Source organism: Pyrus communis, chromosome 12 (genome assembly GCF_041283825.1).
Source record: "Pyrus communis isolate YQ-2024b chromosome 12, ASM4128382v1, whole genome shotgun sequence".
NCBI lineage: Eukaryota > Viridiplantae > Streptophyta > Magnoliopsida > Rosales > Rosaceae > Pyrus > Pyrus communis.
The window spans coordinates 6,413,967-6,436,547 of NC_142576.1; the positions used below are offsets into that span (position 1 = coordinate 6,413,967).

Sequence of the window (22,581 nt, forward strand, 5' to 3'; positions counted from 1 at the left end):
AGCAGAAAACATAATTTAATCCATTATTAAGCAAACAAAATCAATGCTACATCCAACAACAAAAAAAACAAACCCAACCCAACCCACCACATAATCTTAAAGTTTTTATATGTAGAAAACCCACTAAAACCATCCAAACAGTCCCTTAACTCCATTCACTCAGACCGATTCGCAAACCTCTCCACCTTCGCATCCTTCAAGTTCAACCCCACCATCGCCTCCCCCAACCCGCAGCTCACCTCCGCCAACACATCGGGGTCCCGGTAGTGCGTCACCGCCTGCACAATCGCTCTCGCCCGCTTCGCCGGGTCACCGCTCTTGAACACGCCCGATCCGACGAACACCCCGTCGCACCCCAGCTGCATCATCAGCGCCGCGTCAGCCGGCGTCGCCACTCCTCCCGCGGCGAAGTGCACCACCGGAAGCCTCCCAAGCTGCTTCGTCTGCATCACCAGATCGTACGGCGCCGCGATCTTTTTTGCGAAGGTGAATACCTCGTCATCGTCCATGTTCCGCAAAACCCTAATGTCCCCCATCACGGACCGCACGTGCCGCACCGCCTCGATGATGTTTCCCGTGCCGGCCTCGCCTTTCGTCCGGATCATCGCCGCGCCCTCCCGGACACGGCGGAGGGCCTCGCCGAGGTTCCGGCAGCCGCAGACGAAGGGCACCCGGAAATTGTGCTTGTTGATGTGGTGCTCCTCGTCGGCGAGGGTTAGAACCTCGCTCTCGTCGACGTAATCGACGCCGATGGCTTCGAGGATTTGGGCCTCGACGAAGTGCCCGATTCGGGCCTTAGCCATGACGGGGATTGTCACAGCCTGCTTGATTTCTTTGATGAGTTGCGGGTCGGACATCCGGGCGACGCCGCCTTGGGCGCGGATGTCGGCGGGAACACGCTCCAGGGCCATGACGGCGCATGCGCCGGCCTCCTCCGCGACCCGGGCCTGCTCGGCGTTGACGACGTCCATAATCACACCGCCGCGGAGCATTTGGGCGAGACCCACTTTGACGGAGAAAGGCGACTGCTTACTCTCGGCGATAGCGCCGTTTCCATACACCGCCACCACTCCTGAACCCGCCATATCTAGAGAGAGAAAAATGAAGGTTCTAGAGAGAGAGGGGGCGAGGAAATGGGGTGGCGACTGGCGAGGGTTTTGGGAGGGGAAAGGATTGGGGGTGTTTATATAGGGTGGCGTTTGGATGGTTCTGAGAAAAAGGAGGTGGGTACCACGCGAGGTGGAATCGCGTGGGTTGATACAGTGGGGTTGGGGAGTGTGAATAATGATGACCGTTGGATTTCATTTTTGTTTCGGATTCCTATGCTGATGGTGTGAAGTATGTTGATCGGACGGTTGACAGGGTAGGAAGGGAGACTGGGTCACGTGGAGAAGCCCACTTGGGAGTTTGTTAGTGTGTTGGCCACGTAATTTAATGTGCCGAATCGATTTGCCACGTGGGAAGTAGGATTCCAGTCATTGGTGATAAAAATGTAAAGACCCACCGCGCAGCCTCAAATCTTAGGATTTGTTTATTTTTCGATTAATAGTTATATTTCCTATAGAATTTTGTATACACGTACATTTTATTATTAAAAGGAAATCAGTTATTAATTTTGCCACAGTAATCCATTTTTTTGAGATAGGAAAAACTCATAAAATTATGATTCTTGATTTTTCGTGCTTAAACTAACATATTCAGAATAAAAAAGATATGTAGTTGTTGATCTTAAAAACTATCAAGTTTACGTGACGCGCATGCTGAGCAATTAATAAGCTAATTACGTCATTCACTTATGTGCAGTGCCAAGCTCGACCGGGGAGTAAACTATGTTGATGTGGCATTGGGCGCGCTGCTGACTTCTTGATCTTGTGACTGCGGTCGAGGAAGGAACACATCTTGGCATTCGGGTTCTAGAGCCTAAAGACAAGGCTGCTAGTTCTGTGAAGTTTAATATCAAATTCGTCTTTTAATGTGTCGAATGTAATAACATGATAACACCTCACTTCGTCGAGAAGGCTGATGAGATGACCTCTACCAACAAAGACTCGAAAATCTTTGTTGACCGAGACTTGGATAGGTAACCAGTCGGCCTCAAAGCAGTGCTGTTTATCCAAACTGAAGGTGTTCCTTAGTCGGCTGATTCTATAGTTCCAGTGTTGTTTATCCAAACTGAAGATGTCGCTGGTTACCTTCACATTGCTGTTTATCAAAACTGAAGATGTGTTGGAGGAAAAAGAAAATAAAAATCTCAAGGTTGTTGAGAGGTTTCGCGTAGAGCGAGGGTTTGCGCAAGGCAGTTTATGTGTTGAATTGGAGGGGGCCTCTCTCGTTGCCACTGCCTCTATATTTATAAGGACGTGCTGACTTAATCCTTGAGTATTGCGTTTGATGTTTGGCGTGGATCAGACTCAACTAAATGCATGGAGTTATCATGCAATTATCCAACCAATTTAAAATCTCCATCATTATCTCCTTATTTCGTGCAAAGCAATCCTAATCCAAGTATTTGATGACCTCTTGTGTTGGAACCAAGGCATGCAAACAATTAGCAAGCAAGTTTATCTCCCAGCCATGCATTTCAACCGAGGCATCGCGTCAATCAACTCTTAATCTTTCCACCAAGTCTGTCCAAGTGCAATCATGCATTACCAAAAAATTCAACTTGATCACATCTCCCGCCCTCCACGTGTATGCATGTGCCGACTAGAGAATTGCAATTCTTTTTTTGACCATTGGTTATTATATAACCATTCTTCTTCAATATTATCCCATGCAGAGAAACCCATTTCCAAATAAATTGATCATATTCAGTCTAGATAAATTGATATATTATTAAAAGATAAATCATGATTAAAACCATAATATATCCTTCGATAATAATTTTCTTAACTATTTTGTCATCCAACGGTTGAGAGCTATGTTCATCAACGATCTTGATTGCACGAGCCGATAGTATAAAATCAGGTCCAAACAGTAGCTCTTACTTATAATTTCAAGACCTGAAAATCAACACTTTAGATCGATTGGGGAGGTGATTTCATTTCTACTGATTATCTCTCTTATTACTACTTCTCTTATTTATAACTTCTTTCGTTTCAAGTAAGTACATGTGATGTAAGAATTCAAAACAGAAAGAACAAAAATTGCAATTTTCTGTCTCAACCTCATTCTACCATACATGATACAACCCCACTTGTCTTAAACAAGTCCAAAAAGATGATGAAAATGGCACTAGACAATGCGATTGATCATTTCTTTTGACCACTTCTTTTCACCACATTTTCTACCCTCACACACACTAAATGTTTAAGTAGGGAAAAGAAGAAAGGCGTCTTCAACTTGGCCTCCTAAACTCGTATAAAATGTTATCTTTTTCTGTTGGGAATTTTTTTTTTTGGAAAGCAAGCTTTTTATTAAACACCAAAAAGCAACACAAACAAAGGAACAACCCACAGACCCAAAACTAACTTGTAAACAAGCAAAAGGGCCAAACACAAATAGAAAAACAAAAGGGCCCAACAAACAAAGCCGCCCAAAAAGTCAAAACACAACAGACAACAACTAGAAAGATCCATTGCTTTCGCCACCGCAGAGAATTCCGACTTGCTCCAATCCTCACCCATAACCAAGCAACACCTCATCAAATGCACCATCCAATTCCGATCTGCTCCACAAGCACAACCATAGAGTAAAGATAGCCAGCAACAAAGACAAAGAAGCCAACTATCAAGATGAAGTCCGTGAAGACCCACAAACAACACTGCCGAAAAAGGCAGATAGCAACGAGAAAGTGGTGGTGTTGGAAATACCCAAGCCACCAGAGCTCTACACACAATCTCAACAAGAAACATGGTTGAAAATCGAACCAAGGATGAACAAGAACGAGGCATACCAACGGGGTAAGAGACAGAAAACAAATTGAGAAACAAAATAGGAGGAGGAAGTAGTAGAAGAAAAGAAAAGAGAAGAGAAGAGAAGAACACAGCAGAGAAGGGGAGAAGAGAAGAAAACAGAAGAAGCAAAGGAAAAGAGGCAACCAACTTCAGCCGAAGCCAGAGTCGGCGCCTAAGAAAGTAGGTAAGATGAAGACCCTCACCTAAGGGGGAAAGAAAACTCTCACAGAGGAGAGAAGGTCTCTCATAGAAAGAGAGTTTTTTCTGTTGGGATTTTTGGGAGGGGCATTTTTGGAGGACTACGTTTATTGGACCGTCTCACCAGGACAGAGAGACAAAGACGAGCAAATCTTTGTCCCACTTTAAGCCCCTTTGCTTGCACGATTTCATCACTTCAAAGTGTCTTAAACCCATTCCATTATTTTATCTTGGATACTTCTAACTGGTTTACCAAATTTGACAATCTAGTGTTTGGTAGACTTGGAGGATTACCTTTCCTCCCAATCCACGAGAGATTTTTTAGTGTGCTGGAACACAGTTAGGTATATCAAGTCTCATAATACAATTGGTTGGAAACTTATAAAAAAAAAAAAAAAAAAAAAAAAAAAAAAAATCAACCAAACGAATTATGACACTTGATTTACCGAGCCCTATTCGCGGAACATTAAAAAATTTCTCACAATCGACCCTAGGGCACATATAATGAGAAGGAAAGTAAGATGCTCATGTTGCTTGTGGTTTTGTTTAAGAAGACTGCTCTAGTTCTAATTTATGAGAGAGGATCAAGGTTGGATCATACAAAACGCGAGCACATTAATCTGATCAACTGTCCAAGCCCTATATATACAATGGGAGATCAAACTCAGCTACAAAGAGACACGCAACATTGTTCGGATCAACTGGGCTGACTGACCCTACGTTGTCCACATTCTCCATTGTTTTGACTACTAGCTAGGAAGGAGCAATATTGGTGAGATTCATTAATTACCAACCAAAAAAAAGAGAAGAAAATATTGGTAAGATTCATGAAACCGGTTTTACAACCAGTTCTCTTTCTTCAATTAACAAGTCCTCGTGACTAATTGAGCTCAATCACACAAATATGATGCATGAATTTGCAAAGCATTCTGAAAAGGGAGTTGAACAAACAATATGCATCACCAACATTAATATCATTGAAGATTGCAACAGAAAATCGAGTACCTTAACCCAACCTACAATGTGGGGAAAGAAAAGAATCGAGACCTTTGAATTCTTTATCCTATTTAGGTGTATTGAGGCTTTCTATACCCGGAAACAATAATACATAAGGGAAAGCCGTTGTAAAGCGACAAGGCACGGCCAATCCACACTTAGAAACTACCTAGGTAACCAGCTGAGCTCTGATCAGTTATATTGACGGGTAGTAAAGAATAGCGCATACCAGTGTTACAAGGAGGTTTGTATTACTAAACTGTAAAGATCTTCCTCACCTTCTTTATGTTCCTCCGACAAATTGGACAAGTAGCAGCTGCCTCTGCTATCCTGTGAAATTTTGAAAAATGTAATCAATCATTAAATTGGATCTGGAACAGATAAACAGGACAAATATGATGCATGGAACACAGTTTACTAGTATTCTAGAAGCTCATTGGATGAGCCCTGAAGAAATCAGAACTTTTGATGGCCTAATAGGCAAATGGCCTTGTCAACTGTCATAACTAGTTTGTGGACTTGTTGCAGGGTACAGCGCAGAGGAACTTTGCAGTTAGATACGACTATACAAAGTCAGAAACGGTAGAGAAAAATACCTTGTTGCACACTCAAAACAAGCCACACAATGCCCACAGGGAAGGAAAAAGCAGTCCCTAGGAGCATCAAAGCAGATTGCACAAAGACGACGAGTATTATTACTTTCACCATCTCTTGACGACTTCCCTTCTCCTGCCAGAAAGTCTTCAAGATCCCCCTCATCATTTGAGGCAGAATCATAAGATGAGCCCCAACTTGATTGATCATCATCTTTGTAGGAAAGCAATGGGGCTCTCTCAGATCTGAACTCATCATGTCGAACTCTTATTCCATCTTCATTGGTACCTTGGCATTTGTTTAAGAAGTTGAAGGCCAAGAACATGAGCACAGTCATCCCACCTACACAGGCTAAAAAAATTAAATACGGTAGAGATTGACAGACAAAGGTTTCATTATGCGAAGAAAAAAGAGAATGAGCCTACCTATACCAACAATATATGTGACCCATCTTGGTCCATATGATAGTTTGACATACTGGTTTGCAGAAGGTGTATCCTGAGGAAACCAAAAAAATGTAAGACGAAAGAGTAACAATCTACTGAATTCAAGTTTCCGGGGTAACATTTATTTGACAATCCACTAGATTAGTCTTACCTGCTCTGGACCAGGAATGGTCAACACAGCTGCATTTCCCTCCGGAAACAAAATTTTCAAAGTACAGGATTCATCCGTGAAAGTACATTTGTAATAAGCCGAATTTGTATTGTACAATAAAGCATTCACTGTGATGTTTAATTGTACCTGTTCAATGTAAAGATGAACCCAAGTGAATAGTGTAATGAGTAAAAATTAACGACAGAACAGCAACAATATTCCTTTTTTTTTTTTTCTTTTTGGACGAAGCATGAGATATCCCATATTCCATGAGGTAGGACTAATCGCCAGTGGGGCCCAGAAAGGCTAAAGGCATTTCGGCCCACCCCTAGCCATAGTCAAATGGCACACGTCCTCCCAAAAATTTCAACCAGGGAATCATCCATGTTTTTGCCAGCTTTGTGCCCCGAACCCAAAACCAGGGAGCAAACCTGACTTGGAATTCTACTGCATTTCCACTGGGCCACTTGCCATGGTTCAACAACAATATTCTTTAATGTAAGATATAAAAGCATTAGGAAAAGGGGAAAATAGAGACCCTTATGAGGGACACTCTCAAGGCCAACACATCAGGATGTTTGTCTAGCGCAAAAAAAGGTTTTGCATTCTTACTCTCACTCAACCTGATGCTTACTTTAGCAGTATGCTGCAGTTAATGTCAATAATCACTGTAACAGCCCATGATTGCAGTAACAAAGATTGTATTAATTATTTGATTCTGAATAACAGTTAATCTCATAAGTACCATGCCCCAATATATCTTTTTAATCGGAAGAGTACAGACCAGAATACAATAAAAGAAAAAGTACGAAAGATATTTAAATTCCAAGGTTATAGTTTATTCTACATGTTCCACAATTACCTCCACATCCTCTGCGTTCAAGTTACCCACAGAAACATAGTAGGCAGAAGACTTTGATAGGTCCTGCTCAATCATACCACTTCCTGAGAGGAAGTAATTACTGACATTAGTATAGTAGTAATAGTACTTGTGTTGAGAAGACAATAAGATCATATTCCACACTTTGTCTCACCATGAATGAGGTTCCATGATAAAGAAGTATTAGGATATGTCGGTTCTTCGAGCCACTGAGCAAGGCCTTCTTTACCTGCAATGCGCTAGCTTCAGAATGCTATGGAGGTTGAATAAACTTTGCCATTAGTTAAAAAAAAATGCATGAGCAACTGCAGATGATTTTTATTTTTATAAATAATGCAAAGACACCAGACCACAGAAAAAGAAATCGGAGAAATGTAGCAAGAAGACTTGCTCTGGTAAGTGACCAATTAAGACTTCAATTAACAAGTTGCTCTGCACTCTTGGCTCACTTATGTGGCTTGCTCTCTATATAACAGTGATTCTAGGTGTATATACTATGAATTTGAGTGAAGGGTCAATCACTGCAATAGCAGCAATCAGCAAATTAAACAACTGGTAATCCAATTTCCTCAGCAGCCCGTTACACTAATCTTATCAAAACATACTCACGCTTACTCACAAAACATGAAGAAAGATATTAAACTTTCATTGCTGTAAAAGTATTTATAAATGGTAGCTACTAACTACTAACTAGCATGGATATTTCTTAAAATGAAGAGAATTTTGAGTAGGAAAGAAAAGGAAATGTAGGTTATATACCTTGAGCAATAATAAGAAAAATAGAGAAGCTCGGAGAGTTCACGCTGTATGAAATACTCATTTGAGACCCCGCATTTAGGTAATATATCCATTCCTGAAGAAGAAGCACAACGAATTATCATCCTCATCAACAACTACCACAGCTTCAAAAAATTCAAAAATTTCTGGCAATAAAACAAAAAACAACATTCAACAGAATGCAAACTTGCCGTATGAGAATCGGCTGGAACCGAGACAGTATGTGTTTCGGACCAAGTGGTAGCAGTATCAAGAGGTGGAGTACTGTAGAAACCATATAGTACAGGCCCAGAACTTGATATATTCAGCTCTTCTACCTAACAAAGACCAAACAAAAAACCAACCCAGATTACTAAACAGCACAAGAAAGCAGGCATATTAGTAAAAAAATGGAAAATGGTAAAATTAGAGCAAAAACCTACCTTTATAGACTGCACAAAAAATGGGTTAGGTTGCAGAAGAATTGAGCTATTAGGGCCAAGCTCTAAACTCGAAGACCCGTAAACTCCCAAAATCAAAGTCATCGACACTGAAACATCCAATTACAATCAAATTATGGATAATCAAATAATTAATTACCATAAAAAATTCAAAATATAATCTGAAAATTGGATACAAACCGAAGAACCAGAAGGTGAGGAGGACGACAATGCAGGACCACGATTCATCCGTAATCACCGTCGACACCTCATCGAACGCCGGCACATTTCCGCCGTACGAAGTGCCGATTTCGTGGTTTTGCTCCAGCTCCGGATGCCGGAAATGCGTGTGTTGCTGGTACTGATTGTCATCGTCCTCCTCCTCCCGCACCTGCGAAGCGCTCGAAGACGAAGTCGTAGCGGCAGCAGCAGCGCCGCCCGAAGTGTCCCTACTGGTCGAAGCAGCAGCACCGCCAGAAGTGTCCCTACTGGTCGAAGCGGCAGCAGAAGAAGAAGAAGATGAGGAGGAGGAGGAAGACGATGGATGTTCTTCCATTGCAAAAAGAGGGGATATTTGGGGGAAATTAATTTCAGAAACCCTAACCCTAATTTAGGGGGAAAGGTAACGCACCTGTAGATGTCTGAGGAAGAAGGTCCACGGAGGGGAGGATGGTCGGGTGAGTAACCGATCCGCTCACCAAGCAGTCGCTTCTTCTCCGATGGACTGGTAGCTGAGAAGAGTGACGGTTATTTTTCTGGCGCTTCCTGCTAGCCAATCAGCTGGCGCCAAATGGACCAATGGTACTTTACTTGCTAACTTGATCTGAAAGAAATTTTTTATTATGACGGAAACACGAGTGGTACACCACATGTTTTTATGTAAGTGATGAGAAATTTTATCTTTTAAGTTATTAACTTTTTAACACACAAATCTCACCATTTGTATAGTAACACGTGGTGTACTACCTCGTATACCAGTCATATTGAAAAATCTCTCCTTGGTCTAGTCTCGCCAATAGAGAAATTTTTTTTTTTTAGTGTACCGATATTTTTACACTACAAGGGAGGGGGAGTTTAGTTAAGCCACACAATGGGCAACTTAATTTGGTATTGATTTTGCCATTCATGAGATTCGAACCTAAGACCTCTCACTTCTAAACGAAGAGGAATACTACCATACTGTAATACTGAGTGACGGCAGTAGAGAATTGAAGTAGAGCGTTTTCATTATTTTGCTTAGGCTACGAGTAAAATTCAAGAAAATGAAAAAATTTTGTGGATAATAATTGAATTGTTACATTGTGCTCCATTAAAAGTTTAGGGGGGATTGATTTCTCTCACCACCAGTTTCAGGGCATGCCCATAACTTTAAGCTAGAAAAATTGATGCTTGACACCTAACTGCCAGCTGCCATCGTTATATAGTCATGTAGGAATTTACAGACAAGAATTGCTGGTAACGGAGATCGAACTTGGATTGGTGTTTAACCACAAGTACGCCCTTACCAAGGGAACTAACCCTCATTGGTAATTATAGCAATTAATTGTGTGAATATTACGAGATTATGTTTATGAATTTTATGAGATTTTCTAGATTTTTTTTACTGGATTTTTTTCATTTTTCTTTTGTAAACTGGAAATATCATTCCAGGGCAAAGACCAACAAAATACAAAGAGCAAGTATACATGATCTTTTTTACTGGACTAGGTATTAATATGGAAAAAGATCCTCGCCGGATCCTTTTCCTAAGGATCTTGTGATCGTGATCGTTCATCGTGCATCGTGTGGTCAGAAATTATTTCAAAATTTGAATTTTAAAATTAAATATAAATAATACCTAATGAAAACTGACCGCACGATGTATGATAAACGATCACAATCATGGGATCCCTAGGATCCTCAGGAAAAAGGATCCGATGAGGATCCTTTTCCTATTAGTATTGCATGTAGAAAATTGGAAAGTAAAAATGTTAAGGATGAACTTTTTTGGTAAGTAGAAGAGTGAGCATTTTACCGTCGAAGCTAACTCGTTAAGTAGTTTTATGAATATTCTTTGGGATGGTTAGACGCATATGGAAATCACAATCCAGAAACACGGTAAAATACTTTGCCAAAAAAGGGGTATTTCTATTAGTGGTTCAAAAAAAGTCTCACCAAACATAGTTAAAAATAAAAGCCTCCATTCTCCAAGCCGCCTAACCAAACAACCAAATTTATTCGTGGTGATTGTGACATTTACAAGTTTAATTAAAAATAGTCATAGAGCAAGGAAAATTCTACCATACACATATATAGCCATCGGCGAATTAATGCGAAATCAAAATTAAGGAGAGCAAAGAGATTTTCCATTTAAATCGATTCGATTTGAAACTCGCAATTTTGTGTATGGGAGAGCGACATAACAAATGAGGGAAAGGAGTCGAGACCTTCGGTCCTTCTTTGAGCAACAAGGATGGAAGATCATCGGCGTTTGGAAAAGAGGGTGGTATAGAATCCGAACCAACCTCAAGATATAGCTCGGAGGACAAGACACCAAATTCATGGATGCCGTGTCCTTTTCAATTGGCTCATTCCATAACAACTTATACTTTTAAGACGCAGTAATTTGTGTAACATGATATTAGAGTCTTAGTTTGTAGCAGGTCCTAGGGTTGAAAACCTCCCATAGTTTCATTGTTCAGTATCACTTGTTAATTTGATGTGGTGCGTTTCAATTTATGGCTCTTGAATGATACAATTTCGTAGCAAGCATTTGTTGTTCTACTGAGAATATGTACCATTCGTAGCATGCATATAAGGAGAAGGAAATAGATGAATCCGATATTTAATTAAAGTAGCATATCGGTTTAGTAACACAATATCATTTCACATATAATACACATATCGTTGTGTTATTGAATTGAGTCATATGTAAAAGTGTACTCGATCCATCTTAATTGCTCTCACATATGAAAATTTATAATTTAATGGGTTTTAAAACGCCAACGTTGGAAGAGCAATAATGCTGCAGACAATCCTTGTCAAAATGTTTTGTGTTGCACATGGAAATCTTGTACGTTTGCATTATTGAATCATACCAAAGCCTAGAGTTCAATCGATTCTCGTACTCTTGTTTGCCAGGAGGAGCCAACCTCTTTATGAGAATATCGGGGATCCTTCAATCACATCTATCGTATGTCAAGTGGTTAGTTTTTGTTAGATATTGTTTATATTCAATTTAAATAAAATAATTTAAAATAATTTTTTACCGCATAATATACGATAAACGGATGTTATTAGAAAATCTCAAAAATTCTCACAAAGAGAATTCAACGAGAATCCTTATTCTATTGTTTGTACCCAATATTAAATATATGTTTGTACAATCGAGGCCGTTAAATAAATGGACATAGATCGTGGATTGATGATTTGATGAGATTTTGTAGGTCATTGGTACTGGTCCAATGAAAGAGGCTGACTAAATGAATTGATGATGAGGAATTCTTATTGGCCACGTGCTGCAAAGGTGATCAAGAGAGAGTTTTTGGTTTGACCATTGGGAGGATAAAGATGGTTGTTGTGATACGATTTGGCGACCATTATCATTTGGCCACAGCATCAACCATTTGGTTTATCATTATCCAATTTGGAATTTTTTGGTATTATCGCCTGATGGCAGATGGTTTTGGCCTACCATCAAAAGACGGTTACGTGTCTAAGGCTTAGATTCTATAATATCGTTTCATTGCTAGCCTATTGAGAAGTTATATTTATATTTTTTTAGTATAAATAATATTATTTGTTTAAAAAAATTAAATAAATAAATAAATAAATACAAGAGGATTTGCAACCGAGGAAGGCACCTTCAACTCAACAAACAACTTAAAGCGCTATACGTGAAAATCCTTATTTTACGTGAAACCCTTATCACATTTTTTGAGAAAAATATTAACTATCCTAACTCTCCTGTTAACACATCTTTAGTGACGACAAGTGAATAACACCATGTTAACCGATGACACCTTTAGTTTAGATAAGTGAAAAGCATTGCAACTGATTGGTTGGTTATCTATTCCAGTGTCGGCAAACGAAGAATTCTCTCTTCTTGCATTTCAGACTCTCAATAGGTTATCTCATCAGCTTCGGTGAAGTAAAGTGAGATGTTCCCCAATTACTCCTTGTTCGGCACAACGAAAACCAAACCAATTATTAAACTTTGCAGTGATTAATGGATCTTGAAGTACTATTTCCACATCTCCCTAACCAAATCCACACACATTAGGATTACTCCTTAATGGTTGATTAAGTTTGATGGATTCGCCCTTTGAACAAGAAGTTTCTATCCTGGAGGGGAATTGATCTACAAATTCTTTGATTCCAGTTAGTAAGAGGGATCTTAAACTAAGAAATAGATTCTAGAAGCTAAAAAAGGGTATCCTGAGCAATTTCAATAATCTGGTTCATTGATATTCCTGGTATAGTAAGACATCCAATATCATACTCAATTCGATGGAATTGTTTGATCTTAAAGGGGATCTTCTAATGCTTGTTGGGTATTTTGGTTTGACACTATTTCACACCCAAAAAGAAGTGAGCTACGTCTGAGTTAAACTTGGAGATGAAAGTCTTGCTTTTGTTTCTTGACAGTAAAGTAAGACTAAACTCATGAGCTTATTATCCTAGGTCGGAACAAGTTGATAAGATCCCTTTTTTTTCACAGCTCAAGTATCATGTACACTCCAAAATAAAGAGCCTTGAATACTAGAAGAAAATGACCTATACGTAACAAGATTAAGTGAATACCCAAATCTTGTGTTCAGGTTCTAGAACCCAAAGTCGAGACGTGTTCTTTCCTTGGTAGTGATTGCTTCAGTGCAGAAGTCAGCACCGCATTCGACAGCACCACCACTTCCATTCTACTCTCCTAATCGAGCTAGGTTGCGAGTTGTGTCACATCCTGGCCCGGGGCGGACCACTTCCCGGGCCCACACCACCACCGTAGCACGATATTGTCCGCTTTGGGCTTACCATTCCCTCACGGTTTTGTTTTTGGGAACTCACGAGCAACTTCCCAGTGGGTCACCCATCATGGGATTCCTCTAGCCCCCTTCTCGCTTAACTTCGGAGTTCCTACGGAACCCGAAGCCAGTGAGTCCCAAAAGACCTCGTGCTAGGTAGGGATGGGAATATACATATAAGGATCACTCCCCTGGGTGATGTGGGATGTCACAATCCACCCCTCTTAGGGGCCCGACGTCCTCGTCGACACACTTCCGGCCAGGGATTGGCTCTGATACCAATTTGTCACATCCCGGCCCGGGCGGGACTACTTCCCGGGCCCGCTCCACCACCGTAGCACGATATTGTCCGCTTTGGGCTTACCATTCCCTCACGGTTTTGTTTTTGGGAACTCACGAGCAACTTCCCAGTGGGTCACCCATCATGGGATTGCTCTAGCCCCCTTCTCGCTTAACTTCGGAGTTCCTACGGAACCCGAAGCCAGTGAGCTCCCAAAAGGCCTCGTGCTAGGTAGGGATGGGAATATACATATAAGGATCACTCCTCTGGGTGATGTGGGATGTCACAAGTTGGCACACCCAAATTTACCAAAATATTTTCTATACCTAGATCAGTAGTCATACTAATATTGTAGAGCCTTGCCCTATATTGTGAACCATTGTTTGTGTACTTACTACTCACATGAGTTTCACAGCTTATTCAAGTTTTGATTTGCTCAGTGCATCATTTCTACGATGCAGTATACGAACCTTGTAGGATAACATGTATCATTGTTGTGAAATTTATACAACCAAAATTAACCTCATTAAGTCTTGCAAGTATACGAATTAGATGATAGTATAGCAAATAAGCACGGATATTGTCCCACATAAATTGAATTAATTCTAGAAATCTTACTAATTAAATTGAAACAAATTCTAATTGAGAAGAGAATAGATATGAGATTTTGAGTTCAATTGGAAACTAAATTAAGCATGAAATTAAACACATGGAAATAATAAATTGAAAACATACAAAAAAAAAACTGAAATTATTCAATGGCCATGTCATATGGTTGCACCAAAAGTATCCTTACATGTAACATTCTATGGCGAAAATTTAAACAAGTAAAAACCCAATAAGTTCTATGAAAATCGGTGGACAATCACATAAGCCCTAATTGCATTGCATCTACAACTAGGAATTCATGGTATATTGCAAGAAGCTAAGCCCAAATTTGTTGGAGCATAATAGAAAATATAGAAATAACACAAGAATTCCGATAATAATAATCATAAAGAAATTCACAACATCAATTATATATGAGATTAATATAGACAAGTAGAGAGAAAGTTAAAAATACTAACAAACTTAGATATTGAAGCTTGTATAATGCAATGTCCTAAAGATAGAATTTCGCCCCTACTCTTGTACTTATAGTTTGGTAGGCGTTCGTCTCCCAGGATTCAACAATCTATAATTCAAAGTCAAAGCACTTCAATCTTCGAACTCTGACAAACTTCATATATTCCGTACTCTTAAGACATGACTCAGAATTTGACAAACGAATAATGACACACCCCGACCTAGATCAGGGCGTGCTGGCCGTCACGCGGAAGTGACGTAGCCATGTGCACAATGCGGAAGCTTATAGAATAATAATGTAAATAGTACGAATAATAGAAACTAGCATACAAAACGTAAAAGAAACAAGTGCTAGCGTAAGTGTGACACAAGTTCAGAGTATAAGCCTAAAGCAGTCCAAATGAAAATGATGCGACAACAGTACACCCGAAGGTGATCCTACGCTTGTGAATGTCTGTCAGAAATGCCGGGAAGCCCTCTGGGAAACCACCGAACCTACTACTCAACTAGAACCTGGAGGGGCGCAAAACAAAAGCGTGAGTGGGCAAAAACAAAGCTTTTCGAAAACCATTTATAAAATACGTTCTAACCCCTCGCCGTAAAACCTGTATACTTCCCAGAAAATAGATATACGTATATGTGTATATGCCAATCATGCTCAAGAATATGCCATGCCAAAACCTCAGAATGAAATGCAAGTGCTCAGGTATGAATCATATCAATAACATATCATCTGGCAACCAGAGTCACCTAACGTGACCTGTACGGCTGAATCTAGAGCTCAAATCTCAATCTCACTAGCTGAACCTGCACACGAGTCGGAACCACCTAAAGTGGTCTGTACGACAAGCCTGGATGTAATACATATATACGCTCTAGTGCTACGATCACGTGAAGGCTGAACGAATAATCGCGGGTCACCTACGAGTCAGAACCACCTAAAGTGGTCTGTACGACAGGACTGTGCACCTAACTTGGATCCAAGCTGAGCGTGTGGTGCGGGAGGTGAACATCACGTGAAGGATTGTGCCCAACTCTGGGCGGGAGCACTAACACCGGGGGTGCAGGTTATGAGCTCTCTAAGCATCTTGAATCACTACTGAATGTAAACATGAATAACACTTACCTGGCACTTACCTGTGTGTCCACAGCACCAATACGTACACATATAAATGCAACTAACCAATCATAATCAACAGTACCCGAAATCGGGTATTGTGAGTTCAACGTGAAAACGAAGGTGTTCTTACCTGAAATGGGTATGGTTGGATTCCTACAAGCCTCACGAGCTCGAATATGTGCTTGGATTCCATGATCTGTTAAGGTTTAATGGGATTTGGGTGTGGTCCGTACGTTTCCAAGGGAAATGGGAGGAATGGGGACTCGGGACAGAGGGGTACAGGGTAAGGGAAAGGGTGTGGGTGCATGTTATGGTGTGTGGCCCAAAACATGCCAACAAAGAACCAAACACACACACACACAACGTAAAATAACGCTAGGGGCAAAATCGTCTTTTCACGCATACGTTTTTAAATTTCTCGGGACGGGCTGTCACAAATAATGAGAGAAACAAAGTGGGGAAACCCTATTTCTCAAGAGTGAAAATTAACTCTAATTTTCTATTCTTAATGATAATGGTTTCATGGGTATATATATATATAACCCAAGTACTTATTGTTAAAGAGATATAATTTTTCATCTATAAATATACATCATTTGACAAGGGAATACACCTAAATAACATAACCTTTCTAAGACATATGATTAACACTATTTTTCATTCAATTATTAAAATTATATATTACAATATTGTATACTATAATATATAATTTCCAACAAATTTAAGTATGGCTTCTACTTTTTACTTGCATCAGATCAACTCAATTAAGGCATCTAAATAAAATTTAGTGCATTCTGCATAACAAAGGATATTCAAACCGGAAAAAAAAAATCTTAATAATAACAATGCCAAAAAATTTTATTCATAATTAGGATTCGTAACTCGAAAAATGAAAATCTCCAAGGTATAATTCCTGTTGTGACGCAGTCCTCTGTTTTATTCAATCTTTTTCTCACAAGGAGAAAGAAACTCTTTATATAAAACTAAAGGCAAGGCAAGGGCAATTTATTTCTTAACACTAATTGCGTTTTAAAATTCTTATTTTTTTTGATAAGACGATAGCATTAATGATTAAATGTTAGATTAGAGAGTTGACGGAGTTTGCACCCACGACGAAATGTAAAGGCATAACTCCAAATCTCTTGCCTTGCACAATAATATTAGCTTTTTTAATCAATGACACTTATGCAAAGCAGTCACGAATCACCCCAACCAATAAACAACCCAACACAACCCAACCATCCAGAACATCAACTAATTTCCCATGTCAACTATTTTTAAGAAAACTCGGTTAGCTAAATTTAGAATGGTTAAGGTGGCAAGAAGCAAGCTATATATATGTTCTCAAAGTGCTGCGATTAGTATCATACTTTGGAAGAAAAAGATTGCATACTTTCCCTTCGATCTCATTCAGTACTTCTTTCGAATTAGATGGGCGAACTGAAGGAGCAGGTTAAGCAAAAGAGCAAGAAAATGAAGAGGGTGTCCATCACACAAGGAGGGAAGGTCGTCACAATATGCAAGAAAGGATGGTACACTCTTCGAAGATCCGTCTCAAAGTATAAGAAGTGATTGGTATACATATTATGCCTTTGAGAACCTAAATGTAAAAGTTTTAGATTGTATGCAATGTTGACACTTTGATACAAATACACCAAGCTATTCTTTAGACCAAAAAAAAAAAAAAAAAAAAACACCGAACACGTTGAGAAAATGTCATTCCTTGCTTGAACTAGTGTTGGTGTATGTTATACATATATATAGTTGCACCTCATAGATCATTCAAAATATTAACTAAATCGGAAGTATTTAAGGTATCTAATTGAGTCCAAAGAAATTGACGAACAATATGTTATAAGAAACTATTTGGACCCAAAATTCCATCATCGGCCCATGATGTGACATCCCACATCGCCCAGGGGAGTGATTTTTAAATATATATTCCCATCCCTACCTAGCACGAGGCCTTTTGGGAGCTCACTGGCTTCGGGTTTCGTAGGAACTCCGAAGTTAAGCGAGAAGGGGGCTTGAGCAATCCCATGATGGGTGACCTACTGGGAAGTTGTCGTGAGTTCCCTAAAACAAAACCGTGAGGGAATGGTAAGCCAAAAGCGGACAATATCGTGCTACGGTGGTGGAGCGGGCCCGGGAAGTGATCCGTCCCTGGGCCGGGATGTGACAATTTGGTATCAGAGCCTAACCCTGGTCGTGAGTGTGCCGACGAGGACGTCGGGCCCCTAAGGGGGGTGGATTGTAATATCCCACATCACCCAGGGGAGTGATCCTTAAATGTATATTCTCATCCCTACTTAGCACGAGGCCTTTTGGGAGCTCACTGGCTTCGGGTTTCGTAGGAACTCCGAAGTTAAGCGAGAAGGAGGCTAGAACAATCCCATGATGGGTGACCCTGGGAAGTTGCTCGTGAGTTCCCAAAAACAAAACCGTGAGGGAATGGTAAGCCCAAAGCGGACAATATCGTGCTACAGTAGTGGAGTCGGGCGTGGGAAGTGATCCGTCCCGAGCCGGGATGTGACAAATTGGTATCAGAGCCTAACCCTGGTCGCGTGTGTGCCGACGAGGACGTCGGGCCCCTAAGGGGGGTGGATTGTGACATCCCACATCGCCCAGGGGAGTGATCCTTAAATATATATTCTCATCCCTACCTAGCACGAGGCCTTTTGGGAGCTCACTGGCTTCGGGTTCCGTAGGAACTCTGAAGTTAAGCGAGAAGGGGGCTTGAGCAATCCCATGATGGGTGACCCACTGGGAAGTTGTCGTGAGTTCCCTAAAACAAAACCATGAGGGAATGGTAAGCCCAAAGCGGATAATATCGTGCTACGGTGGTGGAGTGGGCCCGGGAAGTGATCCGTCCCCGAGCCGGGATGTGGCACATGAGATCAAGGCCGTTGAGTAAACATAGCTCACAACCGTCGGATCGAAGAGTAAAGATCATTTGGTTATTATTGAAGGATAATATTATGATTTTTATCATAATTATCTTTTAATGATAATTAAGATGAGATATGTATCTCCAAGCAGGAAACACGGTAGCACAATTCAAGTTGATTTTGGATGTTTGGCGTGTGAATGTGTGGGTGGGATCAGTTTGCTTGACTGACAGATTCAAGTGGTATGCTACAAAATTGATTATTATTCATTTAAAGGATGGTGATAATTAGTAAACAAATGAATTTGGAGTTCACTTAGACGGCAGAAGGTTATTATGCATGCATGTATAAAAATTATAAAGTGATGATGGAATAAAGAGCACACTTGAATATCTTTAGCAGGATGCCAAGAATCTAGTCGGACAAATTGCATCAGGTTGGAACTCGTGGGCTTGGAAAGGATGGAAAAGATGGGATCAAGTTTGAACATTTTGATAGTGCATGATTGCACCTGGTCAGATTTGGTGGAAAGATGAGTGGATTGCCGTGATGCTTCGGTTTTAAATGCATGGCTAAGAGATAAACTTGCATGCTAATTATTTGCGTGCCTTCGTTCCAGCACGTGGAGATCATCAAATACTTGGATAATGATGGACAAAATAAGGAGAAAAATGAGATAATGATGGAGATTTTAAATTGGTTGGGTAATTGCATGATAACTCCATGCATTTAGTTGAGTCTGATCCACGCCAAAAATCTCATGCAATATTCAAGGATCAAGTTAGCACGTCCCTATAAATACAGAGGCAGTGGCAACGAGAAGACCCCTCCAATTCAACACACAAAACTGCTTTGCGCAAGCTCTCGCTCTACGCGAAATTTCTCAACAACCTTGAGATTTTTATTTTCTTTTTCCCGCCGACACATCTTCAGTTTGGATAAACATCACTATAAAGGCAACCAGCGACATCTTTAGTTTGGATAAACAGCATTGGAGCCGTAGAATCAGCCAATCAAGGGGCACCTTCAGTTTGGATAAACAGCACTGCTTCTCAGCCGACTGATTATCTATCCAAGTCTCGGTCGACAAGGATTTTCGAGTTCTTATTGGGAGAGGTCATCTCATCAGCCTTCTCGGCGAAGTGAGGTGTTACCAAGTTACTACATTCAGCACATTGAAAGCCGAATCTGATATTGAACTTTGCAAAACTAGCAACCTTGTCTTCAGGCTCTAGAACCCGAAGGCCGAGACGTGTTCCTTCCTCGGTCGCAGTCCAAGATCAAGAAGTCAGCAACGCGCCCAACGCCACATCAACACATTTTACTCCTCGGTCGAGCTTGGCTGACGAGTTGGCACGCCCCGCACACAACCGAATTACGTAGTTAGTTTACTAATTACTTGGCATGTGCGCCACATAGGCTCGGTAGTTTTTAGGATCAACAGAAACATTGAAATTTTATCTTGACAATTAGATGAGAAATTGGTTTCGGATTGAGTTGCGTTTTCGCATAGATGATCTATGAATCGAGACTTACAAAATAAGTTCGGGTTGCTGAAGTTCGATGCGGATTCGGTGATGAAAAATAGACGGTTCAAAGGCTTGAAGCCTTGTTGTATTTCTCACCTTCAATTATTTTTATTTTCTTGTACAACAAGTGAATTTGGTGATGAAAAATGAACAGCTTTTATCCAATATATTACAGCATGGTTTATTGATTTCAACGCTTCAGCAAACACACAAAACACATACAGAATCGACCATGCTCATGCATGTGATTTAGGGTTTAACCCTTTACATGTGCACTTAATTTCTTGATGCGCCCCTTAGGCTTTAACCATCGGTTACACAGCTGCAACTACCAGCACATTCGAAGGAGCTCTTGCCAGCATCAGGACCTTCAGGTTCAACCTTGGAGATGACACATTTCCAACCTTCACCACACTCGCAGTAGGCTCCGTTTGCACCAATTTTCTCTACCTCCTCGTTCACCGTCGTGGCCTCCTTTGTCACTGTCCCGTCTTCATAGCTGTCAAAAGATCGAATTAGGCATTATCAGTCCATATGCATCGTCGTGACCATTGATACACGTATCTACGGACATTACTTGCCTCTTGTTACATATAAAAAATCATTTATCTTTCAGTGACGACGTAACATGATTACACAGTACAAACTTCATAACTCTATCTTTTTTTAATAAAAAAGAGGACAACTGGTGGTAAGCCACGATTATCCACTAATTCCGGAGGCAGAGAAAATTCACAAAGGCAAAAAGGGGACAACACTAGCAACAGGTTTCAAACCTAAGACCTAAATTTGAAGGAAGCCTCGCAATCCGTCATTTATTACTGAATCATCAACTCATGGTTATACAAACTTCATAACTAGAACTATTATGTAAATATTATATATATATATATATATATAAAATTATTCGATTTGGAGACCGTTTAATTATTTATAAAATTAAACAAATTGATGGTTTATTATATAGATGTTACTTGTTATCATAATCATCAATTTCTTCGACCCATATAAATGACTAAACAATTTATTCGACCCATATAAATGACTAAACAATCTTCAAATTAAATGAAAGAGAGAATGTAAAAATCGGACTATAACGTTGGTATATTGAAATGATATCACGTTGCCATTTCTAAACAACTTCGATTAGTTTATCCTTGTGCTGATTGACATACGTGTGTAGTTTTCCAGCACAGCTGAAGAAGGCCTTGCCGGCATCAGGTCCCTCAGTCCTAGTGATGACACACTTCCATCCTTCGCCGCACCGGCAAAATGCTTTGCTGATGCGGGATCCGGAGTTGCCTCCCGCTGCGACAGACCTGCACAAATTGGAGGCAGCTAATTATGGGCCTGCGAAACCTTAGAAATATAATTCCGGCATGCAAACATTTGCATAATCTTCGTCTCGTACTATAACTATATAACAAATTAGCTCAGTGAGAATAAAACCTGACAGATTGCTCGCCAGAGCTCTGAGTCTCCATTGTTCGAAATTTGTTGAGAAATGGAAATTTTCAGAAAAACCATTCATCTTGTAAAGAAAACAGTTTATGACAAGGATGTTATTGTCCATACAGTACGAAATTGTCATGTTGTAATAATTGAGTGCCAAAATCTGTGGCCCAAAGTTTATGAAATTTTATCCGAAGAGAAGAAAAAATGGGACAAGCAATTTATGAAAAAATTCTTAGGAAGAGACTTTGGTGTATGAACTTTGGGCTGGTTTGGTATTGCTGTGCTTTGAAAAAAAGCTGCTTCTGCTGTACTGTGATAATAAACAGCTGTGAAATAAAGCAGCAGAGTGTTTGGTAAACTTTTTTGTAAAAGTGTTTTTGAAAAAAAAAAAAACAGTATTATAGTGTTTGGTAAACTTTTATGTAAAACAGATGTGAAAAAAAAACTAGTTTTTCAAAGCTGGGTTTTGCAGCTTCTTGTTTTTGGCTTTTTTTCACCCAAAACTGTGAAAAAAAGCTGAAGCTGAATGTTTACCAAACACAAAAACAGCTCCCAACTTTTTTTGATACCAGCTTTTTTCAGAATCACCTCAGTACCAAACCAAGCCTTAATCATACGTTACAGCCGAACTCGTCTCAAATTATAAGAAGAAGCGACATATATGATGTCCTCAATGCAAAATATAGGCTGCATGCTATGTTGGAAATTTTATGTAATCATATAAAAATACTGGTTATTCTCTAGACAATATTGACGTGTGAAGAAAATCTTATTTTCATTGAGTTTTATCACAAATGTTTTTTGAAATTGACCCACCATATTAAGATTGGTTCTTGAAATTAAAAATCGATCAATGTAGTCCTTGAAATGAGTGTCGCAAATCAATATGG

At 40.1% G+C, this 22,581-nt stretch overlaps 3 protein-coding genes across 4 annotated transcripts; all 3 read right to left on the reverse strand.

The window, feature by feature from the left end:
• On the reverse strand, positions 1-1,171 carry LOC137744109 (putative pyridoxal 5'-phosphate synthase subunit PDX1). The gene has a single exon (XM_068483977.2). The coding sequence runs from the start codon at positions 1,083-1,085 to the stop codon at positions 156-158; it is 930 nt and encodes a 309-aa protein (XP_068340078.1). The 5' UTR covers positions 1,086-1,171; the 3' UTR covers positions 1-155.
• A 3,864-nt stretch (positions 1,172-5,035) lies between these two features.
• LOC137744110 (E3 ubiquitin-protein ligase APD2) lies at positions 5,036-8,982 on the reverse strand. 2 transcript variants are annotated; one of them, XM_088681573.1, is made up of 10 exons: positions 8,559-8,982; positions 8,361-8,467; positions 8,130-8,255; positions 7,921-8,014; positions 7,316-7,390; positions 7,144-7,226; positions 6,282-6,428; positions 6,110-6,182; positions 5,687-6,026; positions 5,036-5,420 (listed from the first exon to the last, which is right to left on the reverse strand). In XM_088681573.1, the coding sequence occupies exons 1-10, from the start codon at positions 8,911-8,913 to the stop codon at positions 5,345-5,347; spliced, it is 1,476 nt and encodes a 491-aa protein (XP_088537699.1). In that variant the 5' UTR covers positions 8,914-8,982; the 3' UTR covers positions 5,036-5,344. The 2 variants fall into 2 exon arrangements, with proteins under 2 accessions (XP_088537699.1, XP_068340079.2); XM_068483978.2 differs by having other exon boundaries at positions 8,130-8,251; positions 8,357-8,467.
• An 11,386-nt stretch (positions 8,983-20,368) lies between these two features.
• LOC137744111 (uncharacterized) lies at positions 20,369-21,843 on the reverse strand. The gene is made up of 3 exons (XM_068483979.2): positions 21,686-21,843; positions 21,412-21,555; positions 20,369-20,735 (listed from the first exon to the last, which is right to left on the reverse strand). The coding sequence occupies exons 1-3, from the start codon at positions 21,718-21,720 to the stop codon at positions 20,540-20,542; spliced, it is 375 nt and encodes a 124-aa protein (XP_068340080.2). The 5' UTR covers positions 21,721-21,843; the 3' UTR covers positions 20,369-20,539.
• Positions 21,844-22,581: the final 738 nt, after the last annotated feature.